Below are 14,626 nucleotides of genomic sequence, written 5' to 3' on the forward strand. Positions count from 1 at the left end.
TTCACCACTTCTAAGAGATCTGCTTCTAAACAGTTAAACACAATTTTGAAAAAAGATGTGGCAAGCATGCCAAGACAGCAGGTTGACGATTTAAGGTGCTGTACTATTTCTTCCAAAATTTTGCTATTGTTGTTTGTATGCGAGTGTTGTTTAAGTTATAAGGTTTGAGAAGAAGATCTGTCTAGCTGTGGCTAGTTTCACATTGAAAGCATGATGGCTGTCTTTATAGATGCTATAGGGAATTTCAAGTTTCGTCTTCCGCCTCATCGGCTCAGATTTTCTGCATTGCCTTTTCATACTCTGAACTGCTGTTGATTTTATCCAAGGTGATTGCTAGCTTATGCCTATATTTTTTTCAGTTTCATCATAAACTAGGTAAGCAGGGACTTGTAATAATATGTTGAACATCTGATAAGTTGGTCAATCACACATCCAGAGTTATATCTTACTATGTGCTATAATACAACATTTTCTGCAATGGTTGTACTTGTTGTTAGAATGCTTCAATTTGGGTCCAGGCTTGTTTTATGAGCTATCATGGTTAATAATAAAATTTTTAAATTGAGAAAGAACGTTTTATCTGTTGTAAAAATTCTGTGAGATATTCGTAGCGCCTTGTTTAAAAAGTACTTTTGTTGCGAACAACCTTATGACAACTGATTTTCAGTCCAATTTAAGTCTAATTCATAAAGAAAACTCTCTGTAAGCACCTTGCATTCATCAGAGGCTCATTTGACTACTTCTAACCCCATGCATTGGAGCATCATGGTTTTAGGCTTGAAAAATCTACAAAATGTTACTAATTTGTTAAAACAAAAGTTACATCATTGTTTAATCATACTGCTTTTCATCATCTTGTAGAGATACACAGTGTGATGGTAACATTTTTTATTTGTAAAAGGTTTGTATGAGACATCGTAAAAGTTTCAATGTTTAACTGCTGTGTGTGTGTGTGTGTGTGTGTGGGTGGGTGTTTGCATTCGCGTGTTTGCTTGGGTTTGCATTTTGCATGTATGTTTGTGTTTTGCTGCATATTTGTGTTTGTTTGAGTGTTTGTGTGTGATTGAGTGTTTGTGTTTGCGTGTATGTTTGTGTTTTGCTGTTGTGTTGTGTTGTGTGTGTATGAGAGAGAGAGAGAGAGAGAGAGAAGGCGAGGGTGAGGGTTAGAACAAGAGACGGAGGAGCTTTTCCTACTTAAACTTCTGGTTAGTCATCATCGCTACCAGAATAATGTAAAGCATTTTTATAGTCAACTGAAACTATAGTAAATGCGTATTTTTATAAAGTATGTTATATATAATCACATTTTATTTATTTAAATTAAGAGAATGATGTGTTTTATAGCTTAAATAAATGTTGGATACTTTTTTAAATTGCATGATGAATGCAAAAAAATTACTGACTGAAATAATCAAAGGCCTCCACAATTGTATTGTGGAACTTATTAATTGTATTGAAACTTTTAGTTCTTCGTTTCTCACTGTTCACTGTCTGCTTCTCTTGTCTTTGAACCAAAAATGGCTACAGCAGCACCAAGAACTCCCAACGCCAACCGCTATAGTAAGACCAACTTCTGTTTCCACATTTCGCACCCATGAAAATAAACAAAGTATCTACTGACTGTGTAAAGGTGTTGATTTTGTGACCTTAATAATAAATTAATGTAAAATATTTTACCATAATACAGCCCTGTAATGCTGTGATTTTAAAATTGAAGACATTTATGAGTACAGTATAATTAATTAACATTCAGTTACAATACTTGTGTGAATTGTCTCAATATGCCAGGTCATGCCAAACAGCTGTAGCTGGTGGGACTGTGGCTTTCTGTATCTCAGCTATATACCAAAGTGCTCACAGTTCCTTGTAAGCTTATATTTTTCATCCATAAGGTGGATGACATGGTAATCAATCATTATTGCCAGCTACTTCATAAAGTTCTTCTTTCTTCATTGTGGCTTTTTTGTGCATTACTGACATCATACTGCTGGCCCCAGCTTGAGCATGTTCAGCTATCTGAAAGAAATGGAAACGTAATAACATTCATGAGACTTAAAAACCACATCCAGTGTATTCAATATAATGGATGTGGTCTAAAAAAAGAAAGAAGAGCATATGTGACCCTGGACCACAAAACCAGTCATAAAGGTCAAGTTCTTGAAATTGAGATTTATAAATAATCTGAAAGCTGAATAAATAAGCTTTCCATTGATGTATGGTTTGTTAGGATAGGACAATATTTGGCCGAGATACAACTATTTGAAAATCTGGAATCTGAGCATGCAAAAAAATCAAAATATTGAGAAAATCGCATTTAAAGTTGTCCAAATGAAGTTCTTAGCAATGCATATTACTAATCAAAAATTAAGTTAATATATTTACGGTAGAAAATTTACAAAATATCTTCATGGAACCTGATCTTTACATAATATCCTAATGATTTTTGGCATAAAAGAAAAATCAATAATTGTGACCCATACAATGTTTTTTTGGCTATTGCTACAAATATACCCAGCGACTTAAGACTGGTTTTGTGGTCCAGGGTCACAAATGACATTTGAACAACACCAGGGTGAGTAAATGATGACTGTAATTGTCATTATCAGTAGACATCATTTGAGGCATGTAAATGACTCACAGGGAGGTGCCAGGTGTATCACATAACCTTCACCAACATAAATAGCCCAGTGCTGATATGAGCCTCGGAAGATTTCATTGAGGTCTTCTCCTACATGCTACATAATATCAGGCCTCATATTTTGTAACATTTTTAAAGAGCCATATAGGCTAGCTTGTCAATAATAATCATGTAATCAAGAAAAATTAACTGTGGTCTGATTACAAGTATTTTAAAATGTAATATATCCTAATTACAAGTACTTCATTTTTGCCCCATTATGTAATTCGTAATGCTAGCCTGTGTGGATACTTATAAACCACGTGTTTTATAGCTAGTCCCGTGTTAGGTTGTGCCTCACTCTGGGTAGATAGATTACTTAGATGAATTGTAGTTTTTTACTGATTCCAAATTACATGACAAAAAAATGTAATTAATTTAAGTCCATGTTTGATAATATGTGTAGACCTTGGGTTAAAGTATCACCCTATGTTAAGCGTGAACAGTCAACATGGGCCTGGTCAATATGGGGGCCAGTGGGGTGGGCAGAGATATTTTTTCAAGTCCACTATAATGGACACCTGGACTGAAGCAACATAAAATTCTTTATATATTAACTAGTTATCTTTAACTATATGCCCTGTCCAAAATACCCACACTTGTGGTCTTTGAACTTGTATGGAGCATATAATATGACAATGCTATTTGAATTGTGTAAATTTGAATTATTGACAAGTGTCATTTAACAAAACTGAATTTTATGTGGCTTTTAACATCGTTCTGAATTAGATTTTTTTTTTTTTACTTGAATATTGAACACTTTCCAGAGATCATCTACTCTTCCCTGTGGATAACCTCTGACCTACTTTCTCTACGATCTGAATTTCGTATTGAATTTTGAATATTGAATCTGATGTTCTGAATTTCTTCTTCATCTTGAAAACTTGTATTTTTAAAAACTGGATATTTGCAGTCTAGCAATTCAGAACAAAACATCCGCTGTCTATTAAAAAAACTGCCATGAAAAATCAATTGTGTTCAATTTCAAATGTTCAATATTCAAGTAAAATAAAATCTAATTCAGAACGATGTTAAAAGCCACATAAAATTCTGTTTAGTTAAATGACACTTGTCAATAATTTAAATTTACACAATTCAAATTCAAATAGTATTGTCATATTATACGCTCCATACACTTGACCACTTATATGACATATTTCTTGTATTTTGCCCAAGTGTTCAAGTGAGCATGAATACCACAAATGTGTGTAGAACTTTTTATTACCTGATGGGACACACTTATAGTGTTGTAAAAATGCAAGTGTTTACAGAGCTTTATTTTACTTTCAATACTTTCCATTGTAAAATAAACTTCTAAATGTCTGTTCAGTAGTCCAACAGATGACACAATTTAATTTGTGGTGCTGCTAATTGAGTGATAAAAAGCAATTGCAAATGTTGTACAAATAAATATACTCATCTTTGCACCAATAAAATGTGCAATACTTTGTTTTACTACCAAATTATATATCTAATTATTATTAATATTTAACTTAGATTGGAAAGGTTTCTGTGACCTCTTGCGAGATCTTGGCAAAACGTCTCCCGATTTATTTCCAGAACATGATGCGATGGGATACACTAAGCCTGGAATACCCCTCTGGATTTAGTGTGTGTTAAGGGCACTGCACTTTGGTGTTTTAAGTCCTGGGACAGTCTTGCACACTAACTTCGTGCCACATGCACGTGCTCCCAAGTGTGGGTAATTGGACAGGGCAATAGTCATTTTCAGCTTTTTTTTTTTTTTTTTTGTGAGGGATACATGAATGATACACCTGATGCAAAACAGACTACTATAGATCCTTCAAATTAAGATGTCCTTCGAAGGAGCTTGATGACATGCAGCCTTACTAGGATGTGTCCTACCTGTGGTGGTTCATGATGCCAGTGACATCATGCCACTATATTCAGCTTTCTATATTTTGCTTTGTAATACACGGTTATAAAAGTGTTTGAAAGGTCATTCGAAATCTAGTAGAAAAATAAATGTGATATAAAAAAAAATGATAAAAAGATTTATCAGTGGACTATGGACTCATTGCTTTATTGTGGAGTTACCTTGCACCATAAAAGATAATACACCATAAAAGATTTTACAGTCTATAATCTCTCCATTTGTACTCCTAAAACCAAGGCTGCCAATTTTTACATTTAAATGTAATGGTTTGTTTTAATGATTTAAATGTTAATAAAAAGCACCAAACAATTTACTGGCTTTAAATAATCCATTACCTGTAGTTCTTTATTTCTCACTGTTCATTGGGTCTGCTTCTCTTTGTCTTTTGAACCAGACATTTTTTTTAAAATAGCATAAACAATGGCTCCAATGCCAATCCCTACAGTAGCAACTGCAGCAACGGTCTCCACTGCGTCTCGTACCTATTAGAATAAACAGAAATTATCTATATTAATTCACTGTGAAAAGTTGTTTCTTTTGTGACATTAGCCTATAATAAATCAATTTAAAATATTTTACCATAAAACAAACCAATCCAGTGATTTGCAAATTTGAGACATTTAGGAGTCTCAATTCATTTACAGTACTTGGGTGAATAATCTCAATATGCCAGGTCATGCCAAACAGCTGTACCTGTAGGGACTGTGGTTTTCCGTATCTCAGCCATGTAACAAAGTGCTCACAGTTCCATCTAAAGACACTATATGAAAGTTCTTGTCCCAAAAATCTATGTGCATCCCGTAGAATCTCGCGAACAGGACGTGTCTCATATTTCTCATCTAGAAGGTTGTTGATACAGTATTCATCATTGCCAGCTACTTCATAAAGTTTTTCTTTCTTCACTGTGGCTTTATCATATAATACTGACATCACACTGTAGGCTCCAGCTTGAGCATGTTCAGCTGAAGAGAAAGAAAACGAAAAAGTAAAAGCAATCATGAGACTTAAATGGAATGTTTCCGACTGAATGCAAGTTAAGCTCAATAAACATAATTTGAGGCATGTAAAATACTCACAGGGAGGTGCCAGGTGAATCACATAACCTTCTCCAACATAAATAGCCCAGTGCTGATATGAGCCTCGGAAGATTTCAATAAGGTCTCCGCGCTTTGGCTTTTTCTCGTACTATGAGACAATATCAGAAGAAAGAAAGAAAGTCATCTGTCAGAAACGTAGGCTAATATTGTTTAACTGATATAACGCAATACCATTGCACTTGTGAATAGGCTAGATAAAATCCCAAAAGTGAAACTGTACACAAAGATCTCGGTTACCGTAATAAAACTGCTTTGCGACAGACCTCGAGCAGTAAGTTTAGTAACAGCACAAAAATATCTATTTGCAACGTGAGCTTTCCCTTACGAAAATTAACCATGGTTTTATTGTAGTAAAAATGAAGTAATCATGTTTTTTGGTTCATGTTTTTGTAGTAAAACCATGGTTAATTTTCGTAAGGAATTAATTTCCACTAATTCAAATATTTACCGTAGCCATGGCGACCTCAAACTTTCACTTTCCTGTTAGAGACACATAACAAAGCATTTTTATGGGACAATTTAAATCTCTACGTCAGGGAACACATTATCTAAATTACACAAATCCCTTTTTATGTACATTAATGTAAAGGCTATCGTAATTAAATGAATTTGAATCATCGGAAATAAACATCAGCTGGTAGGAGCAACTCGACACTTCGGTCTTCCTAAAAAACAAACGAACAAAGTCTGCGCTCTACGATCCATGCTTTGAACAAAATATTCATAATCGAGTACGAAAGTTACACTGTGGTTTTAACTAATTAGGGTATTCTACTTACAAGTACGCCGCAGCCTTTGTCGCAGTGATGCTACGCTCCAAAATCAGAGAATATATCGCGCTACTCGACCAATCAGATACATTCAGTGCGGATAGCGACGCCCTTAAAATTTTTTATGTACATTAATGTAAAGGCTATCGTAATTAAATGAATTTGAATCATCGGAAATAAACATCAGCTGGTAGGAGCAACTCGACACTTCGGTCTTCCTAAAAAACAAAAACTAACAAAGTCTGCGCTCTACGATCCATGCTTTGAACAAAATATTCATAATCGAGTACGAAAGTTACACTGTGGTTTTAACTAATTAGGGTATTCTACTTACAAGTACGCCGCAGCCTTTGTCGCAGTGATGCTACGCTCCAAAATCAGAGAATATATCGCGCTACTCGACCAATCAGATACATTCAGTGCGGATAGCGACGCCCTTAAAAGGTGTTGGTGTTCTTCTGAAACAATTAAAAAATATATGTACACTTTTATTGACGTTTTATTTCAATTATTTTCATCCAGAAGACTGCTTTTAGTACGTTTAAGACAACCAGAGTGGCAACTTTTCCAGTGTTGGGCCAGCAGTTCTTATAAAAGGTTCACGCACCTGCTGGGAACTGTATCAGTGGGCGCTCAATGTTATTGGCCTCATAAATAATGAAATAGGAACTGTAACTTTTGACTTTAGAAATATACAGTGTGTGATCTAAAATGAACCAAGCATAAAATATGAACCGTGTGGAACGTGGAATAAAATAACCCGAGATTACATTTCCCAGGGTTTATTCCTGAGGTAAGCATTTCAACTGTGAAAAGCACAACGGGAGAAAGTGTTTTCTGTCATCGTAACATCATCAAACAGTCGGCCCATTTTGCACGCTTTTCTCCAAGGAAGGTGTTGAGAGTGCTTTGACAATAATAACTCCTAAACTACAGAGGGCGATAAGTGTAGCAAACTCGTAATTTTCCCTCTGACGAAAGAATACACGAGCGCTTCCGCTGCTTAGTGTAGCGTTCGTTGAAACGGTGTTGAAAAATTGGCGAAAGTTGCAAATACTGCCCCTTTCCCCCTCACATTTCGCCATTGTAGTAGTTGTTTTCTATGTAGATAAAATATTGCGCATGGAGTATTTGGCATAAGCACATAAACGATGTCTGCGATGTTCGAGGGGAATGCCTTGTCAGCCATGCAGACGTCTCACTGCCACACTCCTCTAAACAATTACAGGTGAGCAGTAATAGAATAATCATATATGTTACCAATAACTTATAAAACATTGTATCAGTTTATGGAAGGAATTCCAATTTGCATTAAACTGCGTTATCGGTATGAATGAACAAAATGGTGTTCTCTTTTTAATGGCATGAACGAAGGTGGTTTATTTAGTCTGAATTATATGAATGATACAGAGCGCAGGTGTTCGCCAAGTTCAGTCCAGTATGTTAGTAAAGAATAAAAAACAAAACTACTGGGAGCATAAATCCCCATTGTAACTGTATGTCCATTTTGCATATGATACAATATCATGTGTTGCCTTCTCTGTCAATGCATTTCTGTTATTTCAGGTTCAGTAAAATTTCCTGGCATAGTAAACGGCTTTACATTGCTGTTTTTTGAAAACCAACGTCACTGCACCCATTTATCAAGAAATTTTGGAGCACTTCATGCTTCCTTCTGCTGACCAGCTTTTTGAAGATGCTGATTTCATTTTCCAGCAGGATTTGCACCTGCCCACACTGCCAAAAGCACCAAAACTTGGTTAAATGACCATGGTGTTGGTATGCTTGACTGGCCAGCAAATTTGCCTGACCTGAACCCCATAGAAAATATATGGGGTATTGTCAAGAGGAAGATGAGACACCAGACCCAACAATAGTCTATGAGCACGAAGCGCTTACAATTTGCGCATCCAGTGTGCAGAATGATGCGCTTGAAGCAACATGGCGTCACAGCCTGACGCCGTGTTGCTTCAAGCGCATCGTTCTGCACACCGGATGCGCACATTGTAAGCGCTTTGTGTTAAAAACTGCAAAGCACAAAGGGAAGAGAAATTGATGCGTAGAGTATTATATCTGTGCAACAGTTATTGAGCCTTTCTTTTAACAGTTTTAAATTTCAGTTACTGTGCACGTTAAAAACTATTTATAGTCTTTTCTACGCCCGTGTTTTGTTCTCACAGATACCCGGTAGCAATTAACAAAACAGCATTAAACTCCGGCAAGAAGATAAAGTCCTTTTTGCAAAATCATAGACATGTATTTACAAATCAAGTATAATGGGAACACAGAATGATCTTGGAGAGAGCTTTACCGAACTGACTGTCGTAACCGAATGCGACCAGGGTTTAAAGGCTGAACGAATGACTGACAGCCACAGCGGAGAAAAGAGTTTGTGTGAACTTTAATGTAAGGACTTAAATATTCATATGTAGCTCACATTAAGCTATCGTATGGCTTCAGAAGTAACACAGAATAATTCGCACAATCGGGGAAGAAAAAATAAAAATCTCGGCTTTGGATCGGCCCTCTCAGACCGATAGCCGATCCGAGAAAAATGGCACTATCGGAGCCGATATCGGATTGGCGCATCCCTAATATCAAGCCATTGTTTTGGCTACAATATATTAAAATATTTCCTTCATAAATTATATGCACTTATATCTTATAAAATATGTGACAGCTTATTTTGAAATTATAAATATTCCATGTTGTTTCTCAATTAATACACAGTCAAAAAACTGCATGCTTTTAAAATAGTATTAGATGAAGGATAGCATGTTATACTGCTGTGACTGCTAGACATGTTATTTCTGAATATACTCAATATAGAAAAATCTTATTTTATTGCTAAATGTATGCTACATTTCATTTCTATGTATTCCAACTGTCCTTTTTCTTTTTCATCAGTCCTCAAGAGCTGGCTTTAGAAATCAAGGCTTTCATCAGTGGCGTTGACCAGACGCAGGGACGTAAACTCAGTGTTCGGGATCATGCCCGCTGCGCAGTGCGCCTCCTTCGAACTGTCCCAGCCTGCCGTGGAGCCGTCTTGGAGCACTTAAGGGGAGTGTATGATGAATATGTTGCCGCCTTTCTGCAAGACCTGGAGGCAGAGGGTGAAAATGGTGGTAACAGTACAAGTGGAGGAGCCAGCACCAGTATATCTAATTTGGAGGATGTTATTAAAGAAGTCCATGCAGTCCTCTCTGAATTTATCAAGCTTAGTCCTAAAGCTTGGGCTCCTCTTGTGTCCACATGGGCCGTTGACCTTCTTGGTCAGCTTAGCAGCAAGCATGCAGGACGAAGGGCGGCTCCTCACTCGTCCAGCCTAAATGAGCTGCTGCAGCTTTGGATGTCGTGTGCAGCCACTCGCTCACTTATGGAGTGCTACTCCCAGTGTCTAGCGGCCATGTTGGCCTGGTGCCCTGATGCTTGTGTGGATGCCTTGTTGGACACCTCTGTCCAGCACTCCCCTCATTTTGACTGGGTCGTCGCCCACATTGGTTCAGCTTTTCCTGGCACCATCATCAGCAGGGTGCTGGCTTGTGGCCTCAAAGACTTTTATGCGCACGGATATTCCTCTGCTGAGAAGATTAACCAACAGCAGCCAATAGACAAGAGCAGCAGAGTCCCCAAAATAGGCTCAGTAGTTGGTATCCTTGGGCACTTGGCCTCCAGACATTCTGATAGCATCAAGAAAGAGCTTCTCAGGATGTTTCAGGATAGTCTGTCTCCGCCCCCTCAAAATGTACCTCCGCATTCATCCGGGGCAGGCGGGTGGGAGAACTCCCCTCACCTCCGTAGGGCCACTGTACCTTTTTTGCTTCAACTGGCTGCTCTTTCCCCCACTCTCCTGGGTGCCGTTTCTGCAGAACTGGTGGAGTTCCTCAGACCGCCCGTGCTAATTCAACTCCAGGCTCAGTTCCAGGCCTTGCCCCGGGAGGAGCTCGATAATATGTTGGGTCTAGCGGTGCATCTCATAAGCCAAAGCCCTTCAGGTGGAGCAAGGGTACTGAAGTTCCTTGCGGACACTGCTACACCATCTTCAGTGATCATATCAGGCCCTACACCCTCTCCCCATGATAGTATTCGAGAAGCCTGTGACCACTTACTGCAAATGCTTCTGCTGCATCTTCACAAGCTGGTGCACAACAGACCAGAGGGTAATGAACCCTTCCCACAGTCCTCTGCTGCCCCAGCAATGCCGCAAGTGATCCCATTTCTAGAGGAACTCCAGGGACACATAGGTGATCTGTGCGCTGAAACCCTCCGGCTTGAGCGGAAGAGGCACCTCTGGTTGCATCAGCTCCTCTGTCTGATATCCGTGTATGGTGGCCCAAGCGTGGCCACTGAAGCTTTGTGTCAGCTCTTCACCCAAGCACGAAACCCAGAGGAGCTTGCTCTGGCCTCACAATTGTACACCCCACTTTCCACTTCACTTTCCGGGTTGCTTCCGTCAACAATAGCCCGCTGTGTTGCCCAGATCCACACTCAAACCCTTGACAACAAACAGTTGGCTCAGCTCCTGAACAACCTGGCTACTGCGGTACAGAGTCAAGAGGAGGATCGGAAAAATGGAGGGGCTGCAACAGGTAGTTCAGCTCAGTCATCAATGGCCGTGCAAGTTGGAGTTGCCATCTCCAACCACCTTCAGGATTTCTGCCCATTGCTTCTTCATGGCGACACTATGGTATCCAAGGCAACTGTCCGTCTGCTTTCGTGTAGCCAGCTTCCCAGAGCTTGCTCTCCAGCTCATCTGTTGCTGATATGTAGAGCGGCAGTGTCACACTTCTTTGTGTGTTTACGACAGCAAGGGGAGAGTCTTAGGGTAGGGGAAGAGGAAGTGGGATACTCCATGCGACTGTTGTCACGTCTTGCAGCCTACTCTCCCTTGACACTTAAAGCTGTGCTGCAACAACTAGTGGAGGGAGCCCTGCACAGAGGCAACCAAGATTTATTTGGAGGCCTGCAGGAGAACCCAGGTGATGACACCACACAGTCATCCAACCTTATTCCAGACTTGGGCGTCTCCCTCTTAGACATCAACTGCAAATTTGGCACCTCTGTTAACTTCTCGGGTAACGTGTGGTCCGTGTTTCATGCTGGAGTAATTGGAAAGGGTTTGAAACCTCCGTACACCCCTTCACAACCTGACCCAGATAGAATCAATCAGAATATGCAGACCTTGTTTGCTGTCATGGTTCAGTGTTGTAGTTCAGGTGGAGGAAACCCTACTGGCAATGCTAGAAATGGTTCTGCTGGAGGTACCACTAATGGCCGCTTCCCTGCCAGTGAACCTCTTATTTCTGATGAACTTCCCCCAATTAATGCTGAGGCTGCAAAGGTAATTGCTGTAACTCTGGTGGAGAACATTTGTCCAGATGTAGCAAATGGAGAACTGTCCTGGCCTCCAGAAGAACATTCGAAAACCACAGTTGAGCGAGACATACACATTCGTCGTTGCTTCAAAGGAAATCCTGTGCTGTTCCATCTTCTCCGTGTAGTTGCAGCTGGACGTCCAGCTCTGTGCTACTGCTCCGTCATTTTAAGAGGTCTGCTTTCCACCTTACTGGCTCACTGGGAAGCATCAAGGGAACCATCAGTGTTGGACTCCCCCTGGCACCTTCAGACCTCCTGTTTGCTCGTATCATGTATGGGTGAAGGTCAGTTACTACCACCAGTGTTGAGTAACATCCATGAGGTTTTCCCTCACATCTCACCCTTTGAAGTTAGGCTACTGCTGTTGGGTGTATGGGAGTACATGCGGGGGAACAGCCCAATGCCGCAGAAGTTCACCTTCTGTGCTGACCAAGGACTTTTCTTTCGGGACTTTTCACGGGACGGTGATGTTGCACGCTATATTGCACCTATCCATAGTGTTCTGCATAAGAACATTGACCGCCTGGGACACCTTTGTTGGAGGTTTCAAATTTGACAACTGTCAAATTATGAGAAGTGGTGTTCTGAGGTCACAGACTTCTTGCATTCATATATTTTTCTACATATTGTTAGCTTAGGTGCATTTCTACATTTTAAGAGTTGTCGGTGTCAAAAAAAATAGTAACAGAAAACCACTGTAAAAGCATAATTGTGACAGTGTTAGGAACTGTCTTTCTATTAACCATCACATCTGATTTTGTATCTAACATTTATATTGTCTAGCTTTCTGTAGAGTTTTTTTAAGCACTGAAAACCAGGCAGTTGGATGCCTACAGCAAAATGTAAGATATTTCAAAAATTCTGTTTTTGCAATTCTGCACATTGTCTCCGTTGTTGTTGGGTAGGAAACTGTAAAAATAAAAAATGCATTAAAATGCCTCTTATTCTGTTATTTATTTTGCAGAAAAAGCAGTTCTAAAATTAAAAGTATGAAGTTGATATTTCTACATTTTAAGAGTTGTCGGTGTCAAAAAAATAGTAACAGAAAACCACTGTAAAAGCATAATTGTGACAGTGTTAGGAACTGTCTTTCTATTAACCATCACATCTGATTTTGTATCTAACATTTATATTGTCTAGCTTTCTGTAGAGTTTTTTTAAGCACTGAAAACCAGGCAGTTGGATGCCTACAGCAAAATGTAAGATATTTCAAAAATTCTGTTTTTGCAATTCTGCACATTGTCTCTGTTGTTGTTGGGTAGGAAACTGTAAAAATAAAAAATGCATTAAAATGCCTCTTATTCTGTTATTTATTTTGCAGAAAAAGCAGTTCTAAAATTAAAAGTAAAAGTTACATAAAACTGCATGGGATTAACCAATGGCATACAAATTTTATGCTGTTAGTCAATCAATCAACATTTATTTATATATTAAACAACACCGGTTGACCAAAGTGCTTTACATTTCTAAAAAAATTACTCAAACACAATACACACTATAACCATCACTGATCAATGTCCCAAAGCTAGGGGCAACTGTATGCCACAGTGTAAAGGTGTGTTTTCAACATTGATTTAAAACATTCTGAGTCACATGATGTAATGTGCAATGGGAGACAATTCCAAAGACGTGGGGGCTGCCACAGAGAAGGCTCGATCACTTTTGGTTTTCAACCGTGATCTGGGAACATGCAAAAGCAGACTCTGTGATGTTCTTAGAGGTCTAGCAACACAGTGCTGCTGTATCAGACTTGAAATGTACTCTGGAGTAAGGCCATGCAAACCTTTAAAAACCATTATCAAAACTTTATATTGGACTCTAAAATCAACAGGAAGCCAGCACTGGATAAATGCTGGACCACTTCCTTGTGCCAGGGAACAGTCTAGCTGCAGCCGTGAGAGCAGAATCTTAGACAACCCTAAACGAGTTGCAATAATCCAATCTGGATGAAATAAAAGCATGAATCAACCACATTGATGTGCTGTTTTCGTTCAAATCAAAGCGTAAATACACATAGAAAACGTATCGCGGCTGACACAGAATAGCGTACGCTGCCTGCGTTTAGCTCATATTCTCCAAAATGGCGCTATGGTGATGCGGAGAGACACAGAGGAGACGAATTGTTGAATAAAGTCATTATTTTTGTTTTCTTCACGTACAAAAAGTATTCTCATTGCTTTATAAAATTCAGATTGAACCACTGATGGCAGATGGACTATTCAGACGATGCTTTTCATAGTTTTCTGGACCTTGACAGTGTAATTTACTTGGCAGTCAATGTGACAGTCACAAGCCTCCCGGTTTTCATCCAAAACATCTTAAATTGTGTTCCGAAGACGAACAAAGCTTTTACGGGTTTGGAACGGCATGGGGGTAAGTGATCAATGTCAAAATTTTCATTTTGGGGTAGAGTATCCCTTTAATGGGCCTTACACGACAATCTGCTGACTCACTGCCTCCAGTGATCATACAGAAAACCATATTAAAAGTAATAAATAATGATCTGAGAGCCCAATGTTTTCTACAGCCAACTCACACACCGGAGTACCCCAAGACAAAACCAAGTCCAGTGTACGCCTTGTACGTGATAAAGCCCACTACTGACTGAGTAAGGTTAAAAGTGTCCAACACAGTTAGAAAATTAACTAGGGGCCTATCCGGACAACAGATATGAATATTAAAATCGCCTAGGATGACAAGGATATCACAACATGTTATCATAGAAGATAAAAATTCAGAGAATGTAGTGTAGGTCAATGTCTAATTTTCATCATCAAATCAACATGAAACGAAATGATAGCTGTGCTGA

General features: G+C 39.1%; 2 protein-coding genes across 4 annotated transcripts; one reads left to right on the forward strand and one right to left on the reverse strand.

Annotated features, from left to right (window-relative positions):
* Nucleotides 1–1,100: 1,100 nt before the first annotated feature.
* LOC107550865 (HRAS-like suppressor 3) lies at nucleotides 1,101–6,810 on the reverse strand. 3 transcript variants are annotated; one of them, XM_016232270.1, is made up of 6 exons: nucleotides 6,776–6,810; nucleotides 6,120–6,151; nucleotides 5,651–5,759; nucleotides 5,268–5,536; nucleotides 4,910–5,056; nucleotides 1,101–2,016 (listed from the first exon to the last, which is right to left on the reverse strand). In XM_016232270.1, exons 2-5 carry the CDS (start codon nucleotides 6,126–6,128, stop codon nucleotides 4,934–4,936), a joined length of 510 nt encoding a protein of 169 aa, XP_016087756.1. In that variant the 5' UTR covers nucleotides 6,129–6,151; nucleotides 6,776–6,810; the 3' UTR covers nucleotides 1,101–2,016; nucleotides 4,910–4,933. The 3 variants fall into 3 exon arrangements, with proteins under 3 accessions (XP_016087756.1, XP_016087755.1, XP_016087758.1); XM_016232269.1 differs by lacking the exon at nucleotides 1,101–2,016 and having other exon boundaries at nucleotides 4,699–5,056; XM_016232272.1 differs by lacking the exons at nucleotides 1,101–2,016; nucleotides 6,776–6,810 and adding an exon at nucleotides 6,451–6,503 and having other exon boundaries at nucleotides 4,699–5,056.
* Nucleotides 6,811–7,403: 593 nt separating this feature from the next.
* On the forward strand, nucleotides 7,404–12,750 carry ints5 (integrator complex subunit 5). The gene is made up of 2 exons (XM_016232332.1): nucleotides 7,404–7,669; nucleotides 9,349–12,750. The coding sequence occupies exons 1-2, from the start codon at nucleotides 7,593–7,595 to the stop codon at nucleotides 12,371–12,373; spliced, it is 3,102 nt and encodes a 1,033-aa protein (XP_016087818.1). The 5' UTR covers nucleotides 7,404–7,592; the 3' UTR covers nucleotides 12,374–12,750.
* Nucleotides 12,751–14,626: the final 1,876 nt, after the last annotated feature.

The sequence above is a fragment of the Sinocyclocheilus grahami genome, unplaced genomic scaffold, assembly GCF_001515645.1.
Source record: "Sinocyclocheilus grahami isolate Dianchi unplaced genomic scaffold, SAMN03320097.WGS_v1.1 scaffold409.1, whole genome shotgun sequence".
NCBI lineage: Eukaryota > Metazoa > Chordata > Actinopteri > Cypriniformes > Cyprinidae > Sinocyclocheilus > Sinocyclocheilus grahami.